Genomic DNA, 23955 nt, shown 5'->3' with positions numbered 1-23955 from the left:
TAACAGACAAGCATTTTGCTATTATATCGATGTATTGATCATTGCAGCAAATGTTTTCTGTGTAACAGACAATTTGATAGCAAGTACAGTTTCAACAAACCATATTTAACTGTGATAGAGACAATTTTCTTTTACGGGCATATCCGATAACTGTGACAATTAACTTCATATTGCTGAATAAATCGATCTGTTACAGACATGCATATCTTGCTATCACGTCCTTGTATTAGCTACAGCAGCAAATCCTTTGTATGCATTAGCAAATTCATAGCTATAGTGGCTAATGCAATTTCAGCTAATCAGAATTAGCTGTAAATCAGAAACATTTTTTTTCCATGCAATCTTTCAGAGTAAGATTTCACTTTTCAGAACAAGATTCACTCTAAAAGTTTTAGAGAATTCAACAAACGTTCGACATGATTTAAACGAAATCGAATTTTTGAAATTTCGATATATGACATATTACAGATATTTATTACGTAGCAACCGTTTTCATTTAAAACGAACATAACTTCTCGACACGAACACTCGCGAGTTAAAGACCGTCTACACTTGGGCTCTTATTTAATCGTCGCTTTTATTTGCCTTCGCTTACAGACTTTACTTTTATACGCATTTCCGCTAAAACCGTGCGTTCCGCGAAACACGATATACCACTATATCATCGCTAACGAACGATCGCATAAATCCTCCTTCCCGCATCCGAGTGCATCGCCTTCTCGCGTCGCGCGAATCGCGGCCCTTACAGATGCAAATGTAATTCGACGGCTTGCAAACGCATTTGATTATTTACGGCGTTTATTCTCTCGCATCGCGCGTCTCTTTAACACTACGATAATATGCCATTAAGACGGAACCATGTTTTCCCGCAGCGTGTTAGATTACACATAACAGCGAAAATAAATTCTCTTACGCAACTCTCTTGCCTCGACGAGATACATTGGGTCACGTTAATTTTCTAACGGTACGATGAATTTTCAGAATGTGTGTAGGAAGGTGGGATATTCGACTTGATGCAGCGACACTCCGTTTTGTTCATTTTTCATCTAATTAATGTGAGTAAAGAAGTAAATAATAGCATAACACTTCATCCTCTATTTAGAGATGAAAAAATAATTAAGTATTATAAAATATTAGAAAAATATTGCACAGTTTAGTAGCTGAACACTCAGCTAGTAAAAGAAAAAATTAACAGTAAAAGAACAAATCATAAAAACGACTTTTGACTCATGCCTCAGTCTAAAAATAATAAAACAAATAATTCAAGTACTGCCAACAAATACGCTAAGTATCACTTTGTTTATTCTGTAAACTAAACAAAGTTGTAAGGTCATATTTGGCCCCGACACTATTATTAGAGAATTAAGTTCCGAGTCTACCAAGAGGAGCTATGGGAGAAATATTTCTGTATAACGCAAGTTTTTGATGGATCTCTCACCGATGATCTACTCGCGACAGCTGATGCGTTAAGGACGATCCTGACGCCTTCTCGTAAAACAGGATAGATTCGTTGTACTCGCGCATTAATCGCGTTATCTACTTATCCGCATCACCCTCCGTCTGCGTCTTTCTCTCGCTCTCTCGCTTTCACGACTCAACGGCGCCGGTAATTCATTTTGCACCCACTACCTTGAAGAGGCATCGACGACCCTTTTGCAGCCGCCCGAGCACTTTCACGAACGCGGGGCCATTATCCGGGCCGGGCAACCGCGTCTGTTTAACATAAGTCAGAACGCCAAATCGTGCTTGTCGTTAAATCTTGCGTCCACTAGCAAACCTGGTGAATAACGAAAAAAATGGGTAGTAATATGGCCTCCCATAAAAATAGTCTTAAAATATTAGTTTAGGAAACAGTATTTAGTTACAAAATTAACAAAAGTAAAACATTTTAAAATGTATGCAAATGAATGTATATACATTCACATAACTTCTGCATATAAGCTGCTCAGTACCAAAAATCTCATTGTTAGTACTAAAAATAGTACACGTAATATAAACTATAGATTAACAGTAGAGCTACAATCGATTATCAAATAATTATTTTGATATGAAAACCTCAAAAAAGAGGTCGTGAGTAATCAATATCCATACAAGATCACATTAGCAAAATGCCATGGTATTGTTTAAATTTGCATAACTCAAAATATATACAGTCAAATAAAATATTAAATAGCAAATAACACACTCAAAAATACATATATTCATGTGATAATACGCTCGAGTTTATGAAAAATGAGGAAGTAGGCGTAATTAAATGCTAAAGTGTACCTCAGAAAGAAAAGTTTTGAAATACATGAAAGTAAAAATGAGTTATAATAAGTGCTGGTTATTGAGTATTGGTAATATTAGCGTCATGGTGTAACGGCGAGCTACTAAATTAATAATTCCATAAGTAATTATTAGGATTCGCTACATAATAGTAGAGATATTAAGGAAGGCCACAATATATACACTGGCCATAATACCACTTTCTCCTCTACATATCGCTTTTCTTTACTTCAAAAGTGACACAATTTAAGAGATTAAGTTTCCTAAAAGAGGTGTAAAAATTGTCTTTCAACATGACAAAAAATTATTGATTAATGCAGTAATATCGGCAAGAAATATATTCTTAACAAGACGCGCGAACGTCATTTTTATCACTTTATTAATTGTTTCATAATCTTTTAAAAACCACCCTTTTTGAGATGTGACGATTTTTTATAGAGTTAAGTTAATTCACAAAAATGATTTCGGCGCGCAGTTTGCAGAATCAGATATGTACCTATGTATATAAATTCATATAGAAATATTTAAACACTGAATTTCACTTTGGCCTAATATAAGAATTCTCTTATTTAATTAAATTAGTTCGTTTTTAATAAAATTGATAGAGTAACGTTCATCTAACTGGTAATAATGAGAATCACATTTTTTAAGTTGTTACTTTTGAAGTAAGGGAGCAATATGTTAATATAATGTATTGGAAAGACTACCTTTAGATTTAAAATTGTCATCACAATCAACTAACAGAGATCTCGAAAACTCGTTAGAGCTCGACAGAAGCTTATCAACCAACGTGATTGCTATCATCTTTTTAGCAGAACGATAAATGAGCTATGACGTGAACACGCGCGGGCGCCGTTACAGCTGTCGTCTCTCAAAAATTAGATTGCGTATCCGTTGACGATAGGCAGATAGACGCGACCCTTTTCGCGAAACGATTTCATAACGACTTGGAGGCCTCGTTTTGCGCTCCTGATTCGCGCGAGCTAATAAAATCAGCGAGGCCGCTCCATACAACGACGACGATTAACACGAGCATAATTGGGAACAACGCTTTAAACGAAGTTGTCGTCCCGAGGCACAGAGTTACGTGATTACGCGACTGCCGCTGGGGTTGTCCAAATCGTCCCTTTTCCTTTCGGCATTTTCAGCAAGGGCGCAGGGAAACAGGTGGAAAGGGTTACCTTTTCGTAGACTTTCCCTAATTATTTTGTTTCCGTAACCGTGGCAACAAATGGCGAGGGCCATCAGGATGTTTAGAGTCGTGGGTTGCTGGTAATTTCGTATCTTAATCCGAGAATGTTTTCAAACCAAGTCGTTTTTTTAAATTAAATATCGGAGAAAATAGTGATATATGTATAATAAATTAACAAGTAAATAAAAATAAGAAATCAATTAAGAGAAATAATCCTATTTTTGGCCACACAAAGCTGATCTTACAAGGGAACCATCGAGTCGTCCCTCACTGATTTTCATGAGCTTTGGATATGTTGTAGAGTATAAAAAAAATTAGACCCATATTTTTTTATAAGCGTATCTCAAGGTTTAGCCCATTAATCCAAGGTTAGCCTATCGAAACCTATATCGACATTGCGGATAAGCTAACACAACCTATATTGACTATTGCAGCCAATTAAAAATGCTATGCCATATTTTACCATCTAATTTGCTGCAACAGCCAATCTTTTCTTTCAGTGTAAAGAATTTAACATTTAGCTAGATACAAATGTAAAATAATTTTGTTATCCAATTATTTATGTACAGCTCACAAGCTGCTAGAATATCCAAACTTTTTGTAATATTGCTTGAGCATTCATATATAATATTTCTGATGGTCTAAACAAAATTGTTTTCAGAATTGTATCATAGCTAAATTTTTAGACATTTCAGTAAATTCTTTTTTTCTATGTTAAATGAATCGACACTAAGACAGAAAATAAACCTTCGCATTAATTATTATATAATTTTAAATTTATAGGATACGCTGTAAAAAGTAAAATGTTAATTTTAACTTAAAGACATAGTGGAGTTTCTGAGACATGCAAAAATGTTAAGATTAACATTTTTGTGTTAATTTTAACATTTTCCCCCATACTTTTTAACTTCGTCTAACTAAGTCTTTAAGTTAAAATTAACATTTTATTTTTTACAGTGTAAGAATTCTCGCATTTAAGAGAGCGACTCGCGTTTGAAAACGTGACGAGACGGATAATTATAATAAAATGATTACCGTGTGTAATTGTACGAAAACCAAAGGAAACGCAGAGCGAGACTCCCTGTGGAGAAAAATTGCAAGAACTTTCGGTGTGGTGCATAACTTGTCAAAGGGCACAGAGTGCTTCTCGTTTTGTGATGCATAAAAAACGAACGAGAAAGAAAGAGAATATCATAAAACAAAAGCGCAAGTGGCGTTTTGATATGCGCCGGACTTATCACTCTTTTTAACGAGAGTACATACGCTGCTGGGATAGGTCCATAAAAACCTCGATCCTTTCCAGGGCCGTATCGAAGCGACTGCCTGCTCTTTAAGTTTTACCATGAAACATTCTAAGCGAGCATAATGTAGGTTTAATTATCCCTTTATTTGTATTATAGATCAAATCTTCTGGACAAATCACAATTACTGTAACAGTTTGTGCATTCTTTATGAATTGAACAACATGCATTTTATCTAATCGAGCGACATCCGTTTTAACGATTAATCAGCAATTATACATTTTTATTGTTTATTTCTAAGTTAGTCATGTTCACTAAAGATGATTTAATTTAAATCAAAACGTCTGGACAATACTTGTAATTTTAATACAGTTGTAATTGCACTTACATTGTGCCAGATTTATCAATTCGCCCTTTTTTTGCTTATTTAATTTCTTCTGATAAGTTTGTTTTATTAAACAAACAAACCGATACACCGTTAAATTTATCATGTTAAATTATACTCAATTTGAATTATTTTTCATTCTATAGATCGCCATTGCTTCTATTCAATATGTCATTAAATTAACTATAACGAAGAAGTTAAACAATTTAAATTAAGAAATGTATAATATTAAATTTGACTCAAATTTAATTTATTATCTACTAAGTTATGTCATATGTTAATATGTTGTTTATTTAAACAGTAAGCAATTCAACCATAGAAATGGGTTGATTACATATGATTGTTTTTTAACTACATGTTTTATATTAAAATAATATTTTTTTACGTATTTGGAAACAAAAAATAACATTATTATTTAATTGAAGGAATTGATTTCAATTTGATCCTTTAATATTTAACAGTGCATTGAAAAGAAGTGAAAGCAGTCACTGAAATTTGTAGCCAAATTTAAAAAGAGTGATTTGTTAACTCATTATATACCAAAGTCACGGAGACTGTGTTATTTTCTTTTTGGCTTTTTTGTTTTATGGCATTTCTTTCAGCATTAATAATATAATAATTCTTGCACGAACACACGTTAAAGTTAAAATGACTTCTCGAGACATCATTTATCATCTCTTTGCAATTCGGACGTGTCGGTCATTTCGCCCGAATGGCGTGCGAGAGAACGTCTCGTTTCGCATAATTCTGTCGCAAAGAAATCGTGCGCGAGGCCCTGTCTTAATCCCACATCGCGATTATCGCTCGCGACGTGTATCAGTCCGTGACGTGATGAGGGGAAAATCGCGCGAAATGACTTCCTCCTTCCTTCTCTTTTTCTCCTTGTCTCGATCTTCCCTCAAGATCCGTAGATGCCGAGCTGTCGCCGAATACGCGGTTTTTAACGAGCGGACCACCGCGAAGAGCGAAATCACTCGGGGGGAGGGGAGGGGGGTACGACGGTGATATTATTACGATTGAAACGGAAGATCTCTCGAAGCGGGGAGAAAGAGAGAGAAAGAGAGAAAGAGAAAGATTAAGAAACTGAAGAGAATTCTCGCCAAGAGTATAAAAAAAGCAACCGCTCGAAGGGATTCACAATAAACGGAAAGAACTCTCTCGTTATATTTTCGAAGGAATATATTTTGAGAAGTGGTAATTTCTAGTCTTCAGTTGTTAAGCCAAAATTTGCGACAATCATTTTCTAAATGTATTTCATATATTTTTACGTAAAGAATATTTCAAAAGAGCGTACTTTAATTTTAAATTTAAGATAGACACAAATTTGAAATCAATATTTGTTTACTGATAATGAAAAAATATTGGAGAGAGATAATTACATATCTTGATAATTGTTAAATAATTTGTACAATAATTGACATGATAATTATTGCGAGAAATAATTAACGCAATGCAATTAGAGGTGCAATCGTTAATTAGCTGCGGTCGTTGATGTTTAGATTTCTAATTATTAATACCGCCTTGTCCAACATTGATTATGCCGAAATAATTGCGATGTAATTTAATTGCGCGCTCGGCGTAATCGATTAGTGTCGTGAGTGGCGGAGGTGGAGAACGTCGGGCTCTACGCTTTGCGGATTAATTTATGAGCCTCAGGATCGACTCGACGACGGGAGGCGGCTGCAATCTCTCTCGACTCCCACGTGAGCGATGTCGCGAGTGCTAATCTGTGGAAGATGCAATTCGCGAACGAGGCAGTATAGGGTTTTCTGAATGGATGCATAAGGTTGAGCTGGAGATTCTCTCGTACATTTGTGCGAATGGCAATCTCGATGTACGTGACTGATGGTCGTTCCAACGAGATAGGACGTACACGTGTATTTACTTTTGCTTTTTGCAACAAGTTGGAAAAGATATTTCATGATATTTAGAAACAGATCGTATAGATAAACGTTCCAAGATTTTATAGAACTTTTAAATTTTTTGAAAAATTTTTTTATTAATATTATATCTAATCACTTTTGATTTTATGGAATATGGTACAATTCCAACACTTACTTCGATGATTCTTTTAATAAATTTTATATAATGTATGTATTCAATGTTTATAAAACACAGATTAATACTGTTAAGTTTATAGAATTATTGTATTTTCTAAATAAAATTTTGCCAATATTAAATGTTAAATAAAATTGTTTGAACCTGCATTAATATTAATAGCGTACTTTATTGTCTTTTATTGTATTATTAAAAAGAAAACAGTGTCCTGCTAGAGCATTGCAATGAAAACAACGAACATCGATAAGAATCGACGACATGAAATGAAAAATTCCACAAGTATTTTTTCATCGTTCTGCCGGGTCATTAAATTCTGATTAAAACGCGGATATCGAGACAACGTCGTTTAACGTCACCGTTATCCTATATTATTTTATGATAATTTTACACGCAATCGTAGAACTATTTGGACGGCGCGGAGAATCTCGGTATGTTATTAAAACAATTTTAATCAAAGTAAATTTAAACTTTCCGGTAAGTGTGCCGTTGATACCACCTGCGCATCTCTTTGTTTCTCGAAAGACAAAGGACTTGGTTGCTATGACTAGAATTATTTTATCCTTACTCCATCCTATTGCGGGCGAGAAAGTGTTATGCTTTTTGAAATTGTTGAAAGTTATTTTTGTCCTTTTAAATATGAAAAATGTTTTTTTAACTTGCTATAAAATTTGTAAGAAGCACATATATATAAGTGAGGACAACATAATTTTAGGAAGTAATTTTAGAAAAGAATTACAAGTAAACATGTAAATTAAGGGATTATATAATCTTTGCGCACAGAAAAATATACAGTAAAATGCTTGTTGTTAATCAAGGATTAAAGATAGTATATAAAACACTTTTTATAAATGTAACTTTAAAGAGTTTGTGAGAAAATGATGTACAAAAAGTTGCAAAATATAATTTTATAAAAAATAATGAGTAATCTAAAAAATATTATTTCTTATGGTTTTGTCAAAGATATTGTATATTTTTTATCTATGATTTGGCGAAAACCAAACAAAATTTTTGAAAAATTCCAACGGCATTCTGTTTATGGATGGTACTTCATCAATTGAATTTATAATATAAATTACAAAAAATTTTTTTGAAACAGCAACGAAAAACATAATTTTTGGAAAAATCATAATAGTTTTATTGATTTAAAATATAAAAAATTTTTCGTTGAGTATATTCAAAATCATTGTATTTTAGAAAAAAGGAGACTCTTCAGTGATATCCATTCGTCTCATTGTTAATCGAACGCCACTCTTGCTCTCCCTAATCTCTTGTTCTCTTTATTCCAATGCGCGTTTCTTACACCAAATTCCTTTCAAGACGACCTTTGACCTATCCTCTCGACATCATCTCGACTCTGCTGCTGGCCTCTTCACGGTGGCTTTAGACGCTCATCGAATTATCTTTGGTAATTACTTGAAATACTCGAATTCAAAGCAGGCGCTCCCTTTTAATGGGCCGGAAAAAATCCTTATGACACGCTTCTCGTCCTTGTTCTGAGGATATACCTTCGAACGCTCCTCTTAAGACTTAAAAGGGCACAAGATTCAATCAAGCGGTATGCGTATATCAAATTTCGCCATTACGGAATGCCCTAAAATGACTAGAATGTAGTATTTATCATTTAGAAAACGAAGGGAAATCTATTTTTAAAATAATACATCTTACAACTTTCCCTTGAATAAAATTTAGTAAAATTCATTATAATTTGAAATTAATCGGTGAGAAAAAATATATATGTATATATTATACATATATTGTATATTGCACAGGGTGAACTTCCGAAAATACCCAACGCTCGATTATCATGAATTTTAACAGAAATACTCCAAATGACGTTAAATGAATGCCCTTAAATGGATTTTTACCGACAAGAAAGTTTAATGCCAAAAATGTTTGAATGAAGTTATGGAAGTTTGTGCTTATTATTTTCAGTATACTACATGTTTATCGCAGTTTATATAGGAGTTGATGCGTGGAGTTGATGAATGGAGGGGATGCGTAAATAGAAGGAAAAATATTTATTGTATGCGTGTCTTTCATGCTTCTGGGCGAGCAACGTGTATTTATTTTGGTATTACTGGTTGTGGGTAGTCGTTATTAGTCAGTTATCTAGAAATATTGGCTATTATTATCAAAATGGGTGAAAACATGAGGTTCCACGCCAAGCGACTCTCACCCTCCCTCCCCTCCTCCTATAAAGGGGCGCCCGACTTCCATAATTGTATTGTTGCACATGGGTTTCGAGTTTCCACGCCAAGCGACTCTTTCAGCCCGTTTCCCCCCCTGCAAAGGGCCGCCCGACTCTCACTCCTCTTTCCCTCTGCTTCAGGAGCGCACGATTTCTATAATTGTACTGTTGCATAAAATCAAAATCCACGTGCAAACTTTTTTTGCTCATAACTTTTCAATGGACAACGAGCGACGGAAAAAGTCAGTGATCTTGACCTCCTTGAGGGTCAAGGTCAAGGTCAAGGTCACTCGGAGTTCATTTAGAGTTGGCTGTGTAAAGGTGAACATTTATCGTGTACGATTTTCACGCCCTATTACAGCAAGCTATGTAGCGGTAATGCATTTAGGTGGTATACAGCTTTACTTAAACATTTTTGACATTAAATCTTTTTGTCGGTGAAAATCCATTTAAGGACATCATTTGGAGTATTTCTGCCAAAGTTCATGATAATCAGGCGTTGGGCATTTTCGGAAGTTTATCCATTGCATATAATAAGTATATGTATAGTATATGTATAGTATATGTATGCATATGTTATTTTCAATAGAAAATCAGCCCAAAATAATTAATTTGAGGTATTACTATGTCTTATTAGATTTCTAATTTCAAGATCTTACACAATGGACTTATTTAAAATTTGTGTTTTATTAATAGATTTATCTAAAAAATTCTGTCTTCATGATAATTAGTTATGTATTCAGTGGCGCTGTCAACAAGTTATTCAAAGCTTGTCGCAGTTCGAAGGAGCAGCGTAAATCCCGTCGTGATCCTTTAGCGTCTATCGATTAGGGCTGAGAAAGAAAGCCTCACTATGATGTCCAGCCGTGATTTCGTCGAATAGGTGACGTTTAAAGTTAATGTACCGTAACAGATTTCGTGCAACGACATGCCTGTGTTAGATGAACATTCACGAATTACCTTTTACGACTATTAGAATCGAGCCTGGAGCAAGTTGCAAAAGACAGAGAGAGATAAAAGGATTAAAGATGGTCTCGACAATTTACGCGAAATGATTGCAAATTCAATTCGCGCCTCTCTGTAATCGTTGCACGTGGTAACAACAGACGTGGTAACAATGTTGACTCGATTGTCAATAAATGTCGGTTGAAGGAAATATTTTGTTGCATTTTGTCGTTATCTTGCGATGTTAAAACGATAATCCGAAATTTACCTGTCATTTGAGAAAAATAAATATTAGACGGAAGTATTTTGTCCGATATTAATCAATTATTTGAAATAATAATTTATGACAAACTTAACGAAAAGATTATAATAATTATTTGTAACGCGAAAAAATATTGGATAATTTAAACAAAATTTTTTACAAAATAGAATCTCTAGGATTTAAAGGAATAGAATCAATAATAATAGCTATATTCTTTATTATATAGCTATATTCTTAAAAATTTCCTAAGCAAATATTCATTTCATTTGTGCAGTTTCGAAATATCATGGAACTTAATTCTTAAATGTTAACTTTTTTTTATTTAACTCTTTGATTTTAAGGGGATCCTAAAGACATCTGCGCTTTACTGATTAAGCAGGACTTACACGCAGACAATAATTTACGTGTCATTGACATATCACTACATACTACTATAGAGGGTTAATAAGAGATAATATTTTTTTTTAAGAATAAAACGTTGTGTTTTTTTCCAAATATGTTTTTAATGCTTCATACATGCTGTAAACATTGGTTAAGCATGTTTTAAACAGTTAAAAATAAGTTTAAAATATAATTTTTACCAACTCTACTACTACATCAATATCTCACATACACATGTACATAAATTTTCGTATAGTGATAGCGTTTTAATTAGACGTCTAACAATAAGTCCAATTTTAAAAACTTGACGTTGTTTCTTCGTTTAAACTGCAGAATTTTCGAGGAAAATATCGTCGGATTAGTGACTATCCACTGATTCAGATTTAGAGAATACATTTAATGCATAAAAAACTATACCCCTTTCTTTTCCAGTCCTCGGATTATCTTGTTTAAAAAGTATAAAATGTACTCTTTCCTTGTGACTTACAATTAGTGATGGTAACTTTATATACGATGTAATATCAAAGGCAGATACACGATATTACGATCAATGTCAGTGGCCTATCTGGAATACGATCTGAATGCCAAGGAAGAATTCCACATGTGAAAATCTCGTCGCAAGATCGATTGTAACGGTTCTATTCGGCCGAGAGAAACCGCTTTATCATTCGCGAACAGCGTCGCGAAGAGAACACGTGTATGCACACCCACACACGTGCAGGAAGTCTGGCGTGAATATCTAATTTTTTTCCTCTGGATTAATTCTCGCTGGACGAATATTTCTCCCTCTGTTATATTACGAGTCACGGGGAAACGCGAATGAGATTTAAATAAAAACGCAATCTTCCGTGCCGTGTGATTATTTCGCTTTTACTCTTTCCATAAGTACACACTGCGCGGAATGATCTATTTAAAGATGTCTGCGTAACGATTGAACAAGGACTCGTAATTAAACGGCAAAGCGAGACTGCAATCTCGAACGACTGTTATAACTTTTATTCTATTATATTTATCGGACACATCGTAATTATTAAAATGATTTACGTATGTTATTCAGAGATTCTGAGCCAGATTTATTTACCTCGATTACATCTCTGAATTTCTCTCTTTTTGGGGAGAATAATCGTAATACGCAAAATATATTTGATAACGATTTGATATCACAGAAATGTATTTGGATATCATGAGGTTTAATTTAATACAATGTCAGAGGATTTCGAGTTAAAACAAAATGCAGATTTGTTCATTAAATCTTTTGCGGCTATTTGCATTTCAGTTCCCCTTATTCCGCGTTTGCACGAAAATGTCCATAATAAGGTATTGCCGCTCGGGACTGTATTTTTGGTACCTAATCTGCGTATAAAAGCTGGTGGCCGACTTATCTCCCACGACACGCGAAATGTATGCCCGCTTAAGAAGGATTAAGGGCTTCGTTTTCAAAGAAACGATAAGGCGACTTGCCGGATTCTGAGAATTCAACCAAGTGCGAAGACGCGTGTTTTATTCAAGTGATTAGTGGAATGATCGTCAGGTAGATAATTGTCATTTTCAAACAAACATTAACGAAAAATTCGAGCAAGCGATCATCATATTTTGATTTTATTTCATAGCGATTAAGATTACAGTCATTATATAATCATCTATTAATTTTATAATAATCATCTATTCACTTTCTTATTAAAAATAGATATAAATTCTGCAGTTTTACAAATGCAAGTGATTGTCTAATTGTAATGGATTTATATGATTTTAATATTTTCTCAAGAATGCAGTTATTATGGTTAAGCTGACAAAAGTTGGCAAAAGGCCTATAAATCTTAGTTTTATAAATTAGAGATAGACTGCTTTTCTTTTAAGATCTTAAGTAGCACAACATAGTACAACTCACAGAATTCGATTATCTCGCACCTTTCACAAGTTATACGAGTTTGAAGTTTTTCATTCCTAAAAATTCCTAACGGCTGCATAATTTCGTCGATACAACACAGCACAATCAAGAAAAATCTAAAATTCGAAAAGTGCGGGGCCAACCTCACACGGCGTTCCATCACACGTCGTTCCATCTTTGTTATTTATTGAATGTCAAGAAGGATGAAAGACGTTTGTATCAACCGTATCTCCTAAAAGAAAAGTAGCAATAATCGTTCCATGAGATTCTTTTTCGTCTTCCAGCAATAGTCGCGGAATTCTCGGAAGAAAAATCTCGCTCGTCCTGCTTTAGGTAAATATATCAGCTCGATCGAGGAATGCACACTCATTTCTTATTCGTTCAACTCGTCCTCCTTTCCTGTTTTTTACCCTAAGCTTTCGGAATTCGAGGGTATTTCTTATTTCAAATACTGGGCGTGCCATCGTTTCGGATCTTTTCATTCATCTGCGATCTCCCACATTTCGCAGCTTCGTAAGATTCTTCGTAACAGTCTACACAAATTATATAGGAGCGCAGTGAAATTATCATCTTCTCCTTCGAAGAGAAAATCCTGTTGGCGATTTGTTCCGTATTTTCAAATATACACTGTTAGATATCAAAGGAGCAATGGCAACTCAATCCTTTGAGTTATATAACATTTTATTATTTTTAACTTCCGTATATGTCAAAATGTAAATCAATCCATTTCTATAGTTGTTTCAAACTAAATAACGTTCATATTAACGTATCCTTATTGTTAATAAATATATAATAACCTTTCGTTATTGTTAATAGGTATATAATAACTTTTTGAGTCAAACATACATTTTCTTGAGTTAAATAAATTGTTTACTTCATTGTTTTAGCAAAATTATATTCAGTAGAAGCAGTGGCGATCAAAAAATGATTAAAAATAACTTAAATTGGATATAATTTGATATTTATCGATTTAACAGTGTATTATATCCGATTGATACACATAAAAATAATCAACGTTTCTCTGAATGAGATTTATTTGTTCCACACACATAATTAATATTTCGTTTAAATATGATTATTTATAATTATTACGTTATACTTATATATATATATATATATATATATATATTTTTAATCCTTTTATTTTATAAAATATAATTTATGTTAAATCTTAATTTACTTTAACTCTTACAAACACTTTCGAGTATGGCATATATATGGCATACTCAAACCTTTTTATTTCCAAGATTAGAATTTTTTTGTTTTTGAAAGGTGGCTATAGACTCGGGTCAGAAAATAAGCTTTATGGTTTTATCTTTATTCTATTAAACTTTAGATAATTTGCGACGAGGATTTCAGGAAATATCAGGCATTGAAAAGTGCCACGGGTATCATATACTCAAGTGTGGCATTTAAGATAGTTTCTTTACTGGTGTAATCAACGTAAGTCATAATATATTTTTGTTCCAATAGCCTTGATCTTGATAAATATTATCCAGGTCATGATTTTGAACAACATTTAAGAGGTTTTAGTCGTCCGTCGGACACTTTGGGTAAATTCACGTTACAAAAAAAGTCAAAGACTCCTTGTTTTTAAAGATTAATTTATTAATTTATTTTAAATCTTAATATTCAAACAAAATTTTTTTAATAAGAAGAAATTCTTTTAACCGAGAAAAGACCGAAGTCACTTTCGTATCGATCGTCAACCTTTCTTCTGCCTTTTTTTATACTGCGATTTTTCACCGATAGCTTTGTACCTGTACGGCTTTGTTTCTCAACGACAGACGGGCCCTTCGTTTCTATTAGCTACCCTTCGAGCTCTTTCGAAGCCACCCTTTCTCTTCCGCGTCTCTCGTCCACTGGGAAGCTTGAGCACCCATCCCTCCTGTTCCCTCGCTCCGCCATCTCTGAGCCGACCTCGCACCCCTTTATCCGGTCCCCATTGTTCTGCGTCCTCCAACACCGCAGGCTTGCACCTTAAAGGTGCACCACTCTTCGAATTTCGTTCGTCACCACTGTGGCTAACGTTCAATGCTGAATCCCTTTTTACGCGACATGCATCGACTGCCAGAATAATCGAACAGGACACGGCGAAATATCTCGAGGGGGCGAAAGATCGATGTCCCCGATAAAACATCGCCTTCAACGTTAACTGTTCATTCTCGTTTCCCATCCTAGTCCGTTCGAAGGGAACAGAATTTATGTTTTGTGTTAACCGTTTTTTCTGAACTTTACTTTGACGTACCTACACATGCGACATGTGAAAATTTCAAGCAAATAACAGTAATATAAATATTGTCATAAGGTGTTATGCTGTTATAAAATTTAAAATTTAAAGCAGAAAGCAATTATAAACAAAAAAATATTCTGCAAAAAATTTTTTTATTAAACCGTGACATTTATAACACTTTCGAAAATTCATAGCTGGTTTTTGCCAATTCGAACAATTCTTACTTTCTCTAAATTTATAAATGAAATGATAATTATTTATTCATTCTATGATTCACACTGTATATTTCATATCTAATCTGCATTTTATGTACTTTATATAATCGAAACTCTATAATGAAATTCTTTGACAACCTGTATATTAATAATCTGTGTTTCATAGCACACGGAATCAATCAAGTAGCGATTCTAATCGGCAAGAAATCATTCGCGGCGCATTGGACTGGAGAAGATCGAGTATCGTTTTTTATTTCCTTTCTTAAAGAATTCTCATTTCTTAAAGCATGACAATATATGACTTCGACGAAAGCGAGAGGAACCGTTAGCCTCACCGTCGAAATAGATCGGTGGTGGCGTGATATCGACGGGGGACCGTAAATTAAAATGTCTCCTTTCGCGACGGAGGTAAAAGCGTATCGAGGGGAAAGACAATCTCTCCCTCGTTGTCCTCCCCCTGATGTCCTAATCTTCAGCTCCTCTTGGTTCTTTCAACATCCCTCACCACCCCTTTCGTTCTCATCTTTCGACAGAATCAATTCTCTCGGGCGCGCTTTTGCAACACTCCCGCAACTTCTTTATAAAGCAAAACTTTATGCGCAAAAAGGAGAAAAAATGGGCGCATTGCGAATTTATGTACGGAGTGCTTTGAAAATCAAGCAACGAGAAGGATGAGGATCCCGAAGGAATTTAGTGTTGGCAAACGTTTTACCTGGCATATATCACAATTTATATAATATATTATTAAATGAAACTTGCGCTTCCATCTAAAATATCAAACAAATAGTAGCGCCTATCAATACAGTACCTACAAACAGCATTTTAAAATAATACAAGCTTGTGTTAGTAACGACAATGATATAACAAACAAAGCCCGAATTTTCAAACGAATAAATTATGGCGGTACCTACATTAAAAACAATTTTACACCTATTTTATATTTTAAATAACAAAATTCATACTATTGTTTAAAAAAAAGTACATAGGTTTTTGAAGCAGAGTATGCTTAGATGAGTTTTTAATGTACAAAAATGCGAACTCTTAACAGTGAGGGAAAGATATATTTGTTCTCTGCCGTTAAACGGCTAATTCATTTCTCGCGCGACCCGGATTAATTCCAAACGAGGCGATTTCTCGATCGACATTTGCTCTCGAGTGTTATTGTTGTCCGATAACAATATAGACGATAGACGCAATCGGGCAGAGCGATCGTTAAAACGACGAGGTTGGACGCGAGAGCGACGGGATAGGTCCGTAAATATCTGAAATGAAATCTGGACGCGCGCGCGAGTGAATAAAGATAATAACGTGTCGATAAAGTTTATACTGCACGGAAGGAAAACGTCATAAGACTTTCGCCTATAAATTCCGTCACTATTGCTTCTATAAAGTACATGCCATCCGCACGCCACGGCAATAAAATACGATATAACGTGTCCTCGAAGCGACTGGTACTTTTAAGCCGCGTATACACCTAGCGAACGAACAGCGAACGCGAATATTCGGACATTCGCGTTCATGTTTGCAGTTCACTCGTACCTTTTTCTCGATTGCATCGAAAACGAGCCGAAAACCCATTCGATCTTGATTCGGTATTCGGATCACTGTTCGCTGTCGTTATAATCTTGCTTGAGACAACTGATATTTTTACTTATAAATCACATGATTACATGATTAAACTTGTGCAGTAAGTATGTATCATGGAGAATAGAGACCAGGAGAACCTATATATTTTTTTTTTTTACAGAATGTTGGACAATACAGAATGTTAGTACAGAAAAGGTTATGGTGATTCAGGCGAACAGTCAAACAGCGAACATGTGATTTGCAAGTCTACACTCTACATCGCGCGAATTGTCTTTGATGTACCGCTTCATGAGGGAACCGAATCGAACGCGAATCAAATGTTCGATTCTCATTCACTTTGACGTATACATCTGCTGAACGCAACCAATGAATATTCGCTGTTCGTTCGCTAGGTGTATACACGGCTTAAGCATATAGTCGATACATCGTCTGCTACAGATTGTTTCAGAAATTGCAAGGAGGAGCGACAACTCTTTAAACGAATTACTAGTCGTAAAATGTGTGGGAGAAATAACGAGAAAGACTGCTCGCAACGATGCTCTAAATTTAATTAAGACTCTTGTATGAATTTATAATATATGTATGTCATATATATATATATATAATACATTGCTTTTATAATAAACAGCCTTGGTCATAAATATAAAGCTTTACAAATCTCTGAAGAAAATACTCATGAAAGTCTCAAAAGTATTATCCCTATAAATTGACATACATATAAATATTAATATCGTTCAACATCTAATAAAAAATTAATAAAAAATAGATTTATTGAAAATTATTTATCTTTATAATAATTTTAATTTTATTAGTCCTTCTTTGATTTTATTATCTCCTTTTCCAAAAAAATTGCGATAGATTCAAGTTGATTTTTATGAATGCCAAGGCAGCGCGCGCGTGCGTGTGTGAACTTTTTCAATAATATCAATATTAAAAATCGTAAGCTTTTGCTTAGAAAATATTTCAATCGACAAGTTTTCATCACGTTTCGTCAATATTTCTCAAGAATTTTTTCCAGAACATGACATAAAAAGACAACCGCGATTACATTATCGATGAATAATCATACTAAATCTGGCAATATACTGGCGAAGTACTGGCAAAATTTCAAGATAATATTCATGTGAAAGTAACGACAAATATTCTCGGAATATGCGTTCCACCTTCAGTATCAATATTATTTCTGGCGAATCTCTGTTACGTATGTTTCCAGACTCGTTACTTTGTCGCGGCTTATAGAAGCGGAGCGGTATTTTTCTATCGGCACCGGTCGTCGCCGTCACAGCGTGATTTACATGGCAATAAACTAACGCCTTGGTAGCAACGGCAGCCCGAAAAACGCATTTGATTTATTCGCGCACTTTCGCGAAGTACTGGACCTCTGCCAGGCCGGAAGGTCCATCTCGCCGGAAATCACGATTATAATTCAGTGCGAAAAAGAGACGGATGTAAGCGCACACCGTGAAAACTCTCTCTCGGGAAAGGCAGAATTGTTTTACAGAATTCGCATAAGAGACGCATACTCACGTACAGACTCGTATTTTTCGTGACATAGTCGCCCTAGTTCCAATTCGCGAAACGTTGTGCTGAGGAATTTGCGATGACATAGTTACTTGATACTTTTAACTTGATTACCGTATCAATTGCCAAAAATATTAATTTCGTATTTTTTACTTATTGCTTTCATTCATGTATATTAAGAATTTCATTCCTTTGTCTATTATAGTCCTTTGTCTATCATACGTTGTCAATCCTCACTGTTTTATCTTCTTCATCGCACAATTAAATTTAGTTACCTTTTCATATTTTGTAAAATATTTTACTTCATTACCTATATTGGCATTTGTTCCTCATTCACCATTTCTATTTTCGAATCAGTTCGTCATTTCTCACTTCTGATCCCGCACAATCCTTACATCTTTACATATTTATATATTACAATCGTCGTGCTTATTATCATTTCTTCTAATATTCAATCTATTAATTTAATTTACATGATACATATACTGTAGTCTTGTATTCGTGCATTACATCATCATTAAATATCTAAAATTATATCTTTAACTTTCTTAAAAACCATCTTCTTTACTCTCTTAATTCTTTGGAGTGGAATCTCACTCTAACGAATGAAAATTGAGCCACTCTTGAAAAAGAGAGAAATTTACTCTAAAAGTTTTAGAGAATAGTATATTGTTATTAGTTTTATAGTAAGCATATTAAGGTTCTATAATAAGCAGCATTATTACTGCCTCATCTTTTGAAGTAATATTCTCTATTATTTTGTCTGTATATAAAACATTTCGATAATCAATCTCGATTAATGACTGGATTGGTCTTGACGCGAGAATAACTCGACTTAGGACCGAATGTCTTTGTATTTACTTCGAGCAAACCAAGTCCAGTCACAGTTAATCGTCGAAATTAACATGGTTAGGACAAATCTTCGCTGTCCCGGAAGGAGGTTGCATCAGACGCAGGTGCCGATGGCGTTCAGGAGTCAGTCAGGCCTGATTACACGTCGCTGGCAGGGCAATACCTTAACCCTTCCCTGTCGGAGACCCTTTCGCTGAGGGGTGAAACGGGCGTTTGCAATTTAACGGAATCTCTGCATATAGAGTGGGTTCATCGCAGCGCGCGCGGGTCCCACACTTTAAATGACGTCCCGGAAGTCCCCGCGTTAATTCTACGGATCCTCGGACATGTATATCGCCGCCATACCTATCCCTCGACCCTTCGTCGGATCCCGACGTCCTACGCAGGATTGAGCTGGTTATGCGGACTCCGGTCGGCGCTCATAATAATTGCAAGTCTCGACGTGAGGGAGAAAGAGATAAGAGCGTTTTGCTAAATGACCGAGGAATATTTGTGGCGACACGCGAGAGGCTCCAACATTTCGCTGTCTTGATTTATTGATGTTTGCAGCCGGCCGTAGTCGCAAAATAAATAATTTCATAATCGGATTATACCGATGAGCGAACGAATGAATATTCGCAGCGATACGTGATATCGATTATAATTTACTGATAATTCAATTTTGGTTAGATCGTCGTACAAATAATACGATATAATTAAACTATTTTGCTGAATGAACAAATAATACAATAAAAGATACATGATATTAGTATTTATTTTATAATATCACATTGCAAATAGACCATTTAACAGATCGTTTGTTCAACAAATCATTTAAAGCGTATTGCTAAACACAGGGGAGTTTATAATTTGTAATTTATTCATTATGAAATCATTAATCGGATTCGCTCCCATCATTATTTGATTCCCTTCGCTGGTCTCACTTTGTTACTCTCGATACGAATGCGAGCAAATTCTGACTTATACTACGTTCGCTGTGCCAACTTTGTAAAAATCCGCGAAAAAATAGTAGCTACAATTTAATTGCTCAACTAAGGCAACCGTTCATTCTATCGACAGGTGGGTTTTACGAGCTATTCGATTCGCTGAAAATAAACGTATAAGTGGTGTTTGTTTAGCGCGACAAGACGTTAACGTTAATAAAACGCTGCTGCGTCTTACGGATGATTTATTGCCATGGATTATTTTTCTCGGGCCACAGTCTCTTGCGAGCGATTCAAAAGTTATCGAATATCGATTATATTCTTTGCGCAGCGTGGCCGTAAATCCTTAGAGAATGTTAGAGTAAAACGCAGCGACAATAATAAAGTCGATCATGCACGAGAAAAGAATTTTAATTGCTCGCGCGATAGTCTGCAATCGATAGTTCTCGCTGTATCATAATCTCTCATTCGGAGCCCTTCATTAATTCCACTCCGTGCTGCTGCCATATATTTAAAATGTACAGTCTTATCGTTGAATCAATATCGAAACATGTTTTGTATATTTTCTTATCATCCGTAATGTCGGCTTGGCAGGACAAAGCAACCAAACATCCGCACTTGGTTTCTAGAGAGAAAGATCTCGCATACCGATCTAGCAACCTGCAACACTTTCCTTCGGCAAAAGAATGACTGCACTGCTCTTCCGTCACGCAGCTTTATAATTATTCGGGACATGATATATTCTAAAGCGGGGTGCAATCCCTTTCGCGGATTTTCTTTTCCTTTGATCATCAATCACATCGAGTTCTTGAATAGGAATACAATGCGTAACAATAACGTGTACTCTCTAAAAGTGACTTGTCAGTGTATATATTATTACTGACTTCAGTGCTACACTTATAATTGATTTATCAACAGCAAATATTTTCTGTTTTTCAGTAATAAATACACGGATACATTTTTAGAGGTTATGATTTTCTGCAGATTCATTTGTAGAAAATCCTCTAAAAGTGAATCAGTGTATTATTATTGAAAAACAGTAAATATTTGCTGATGGTACATCAGTTATAGTGTGATGCTGAAGTTATTGATTGATTTTCAGAGAGCATTACACAATTTTTTATTTATATCATTGACGTTATGTTTGCCTACTTCATCACGCAAAAAATTTCGAGAGCTCGGAAGTAATAATTATTATTTCATACTTTTTTATATGACACTTCAAAGTTTATTCGTTAACACGAAAATTTTTTGGCATTCACTGTTTTTATTGAAAGCAAGATATATTCTACCTGAAAAAACTTGGAGAGAAAACCTTAAGATATTTTAAGAATTTTTAAGATATTTTTAAGAATATTTTTTCTCGAAAATTTTAAGATATTTTTTCTCTAGTCTTGAAAATCAAATTTTCATGAAATTTTATCGGAACTCAGGGAAATTTTGGCAATTTTACATTTAAATTTGAATTCTGTCTTTTTTTCAAAACGTGTAACGAATTCATTTTTAGAAAATGATAGATATAGTCTCGTGGAATTTCTGTCTTCTACTAATTTTCAATACATAGTTTATTTGTGTTGTTTGACAATTTATTTCAAAGTTGCATTAATAACAGTTCTCTAGTCTTACCTGGAAATTTTAAATAAAAGTATTTGGAATATCTCAGAGAATCTTCTTTAAAGAGATTTCAGTAAACACTCTGAAAAAGAAAATTCTATAATTTAAAGTGCGAAATCTCTCCAAATGTAATCTTTCAAAAGTACGGTCGAGAAAAATTTTCTCTTCCGCGATGTTACCGATTTAAAAGTAAGTGTTCCTGCAGTTGCTGCGTGCGGAACGAGAACCGTTCGCGGCAAACAATGGCTGCGCGTTGTTGGCGCAGCATCGGCGATGGCCGAGGGTTCGGGAAGGGTGAATTGCGGCTACGTGCCCCCGCATACAAATGCGTCCGCGTGTACGAGAAGGAATCGAGGACGAGGACGAGAGGGAGGAAGACCACCGACGCCGCGTCGGTGTCGCCTCGAATCTAATAGATCGCGCCTAATACTTATGGTCAAATCGCGACCAACAGTCCCTGTAGACCAAGGGAGTCCGCTCATTACCATTCCGTCCTGGCACGACGCGGTCCCAATATTCCTAATAACCGTCGTTGATAATAATCAGAAATGCCTTACGAAGGATGTAAATCAATTCGGCATGGCTATGGCGATGTCTTCAAGTCGCGAAAATTGTGGTGAAGCTAAAAAGGTTGAATCTCTCTGCTTGTTGGACGAATTCCAATTAAATCTAATAAATGTCGGTAATCATCAATCAAAGTTCTTGAAACATTTAACGTAACTATTGGATAATTTCTTAAAAGATCAATATTGACTCAGAACTTGAGTAAAAGTACTAACAGTTTAATAATTGATCGAAATTTTAAGATAAAAAAAACGTCATCTTCTTTATAAAAAAAAATGTCAAATATCGCCAAAAAAACTATTTTTTATAGGTATATTAAACCTCAATTATCTTGGAAATCTGACTGTGCTAGAATTTTTTTGCTTGCGGCATCGTTTTCAGAATCCAAAAATCTATAAGAGACACGTAGTCCGGTCCAAAGTAATTTTTTGCTGTAAACTAGTGTAATTAATGATTAATTTTTTACTATAAATTATTTTGAAACATTATATTGGATGAATGCAAAGTTCGTATCCGATTAAGAAAAGAAATTTTATGTAAGTTTAGGACACAATATTTTACTCAAATTGGCAATTACCTATACTAAGTTTCCATTAAGAATCTGTGTTTTTTTTATTGTAATAGGATGCTTTTTAACGGAGTTATGAACATCAACGATCTTGATAATGTTGAGTGACATATTAAAATTTGGAAATAATTAATTCTTATTGCGAAAAATATTACCTCGAGAATCGAACTCGGATCTTTGGCATTCCGTACGAGCCTAAGCTTTTAGACTACGAGGTATTTTAACACACACAGCTAAGACTCTTTTTTAAATATAAATTTCAATTTTAATGCAGCTGCTTGGATTTTGAATAATAAATCGGGCACGTTTTATAGTTTCAATGATGTTTTATTATATATTTAAAATTATTATTAAATGAAATGCAAAGTTTAAATTAGATTTAAATGAAAGTTTGTCGCTCGTCAACTTATTTTGCGGCTACTTCAAGGTTACTTGTATCTAAGTATCGATGTCTTTCTTGGCGAACCGCAAGCAGACAAGAATCTACCGGACCGACAAGGTTTCTCGCTTTGGGGATTCGACTCTCCGACATGCATCGGCGCGTAATCTCCAAGTATACGGAGGAGAGTGTGATCTCTCTCCTTGAAGTTTAAGCCTCCGTTAAGGCAGCTTAAAACTCAGGTAACGGAAATTACGTTGGAAATATCTCCGAAAGTTACGGACGGACTTCGGAATTGCGTCCCTTGACGAGAAGTTAATTGGAAATCGGTGTAACGGCGCTTTCGATCGCTATACGATTTATATACGAAGCCGAGCAATTTTTCTTGCTTATAAGCAATTTTAATTTACGTATTATATCATTCGATTGTTCTTGTACTATTTATACACATAGTGCATAAAACACTTATCTATGGTGTAAATATGTAATTATATGTGACACCTTATTATTAAATTATTACATTTTGTTCTTCGTTGTTACAGGAGAGCCTGGAGGAACGAGTGCAAGAATTGGAGCAAGCGTTACTGGCCGAACGTATCGCGGCTCAACGAGACCGAGCGACGATCACAAAATTGCAGCGGCAAATCAACAAGGTATGTATATTGTATATTTTACCGTAAATAGTTATCTT

At 34.9% G+C, this 23955-nt stretch overlaps 1 protein-coding gene across 5 annotated transcripts in view; it reads left to right on the top strand.

Moving 5' to 3' along the window:
- LOC108724538 (uncharacterized) overlaps positions 1-23955 on the top strand; it is a 271946-nt gene that overhangs the window by 176679 nt on the left and 71312 nt on the right. For all 5 annotated transcript variants that reach the window (XM_018450965.1, XM_018450966.1, XM_018450970.1 and 2 more), the window contains one exon: positions 23807-23917. In XM_018450965.1, coding sequence (XP_018306467.1) covers positions 23807-23917 — 111 coding nt within the window. The remainder of the gene's footprint in view (positions 1-23806; positions 23918-23955) is intronic.

Source organism: Mycetomoellerius zeteki, unplaced genomic scaffold (genome assembly GCF_001594055.1).
Source record: "Mycetomoellerius zeteki isolate Tzet28-1 unplaced genomic scaffold, Tzet1.0 scaffold308, whole genome shotgun sequence".
In the NCBI taxonomy this organism is placed as follows: Eukaryota; Metazoa; Arthropoda; class Insecta; order Hymenoptera; family Formicidae; genus Mycetomoellerius; species Mycetomoellerius zeteki.
The sequence above is the reverse complement of the archived record's forward strand: the minus strand, read 5'-3'. Positions and strand labels throughout refer to the sequence as shown.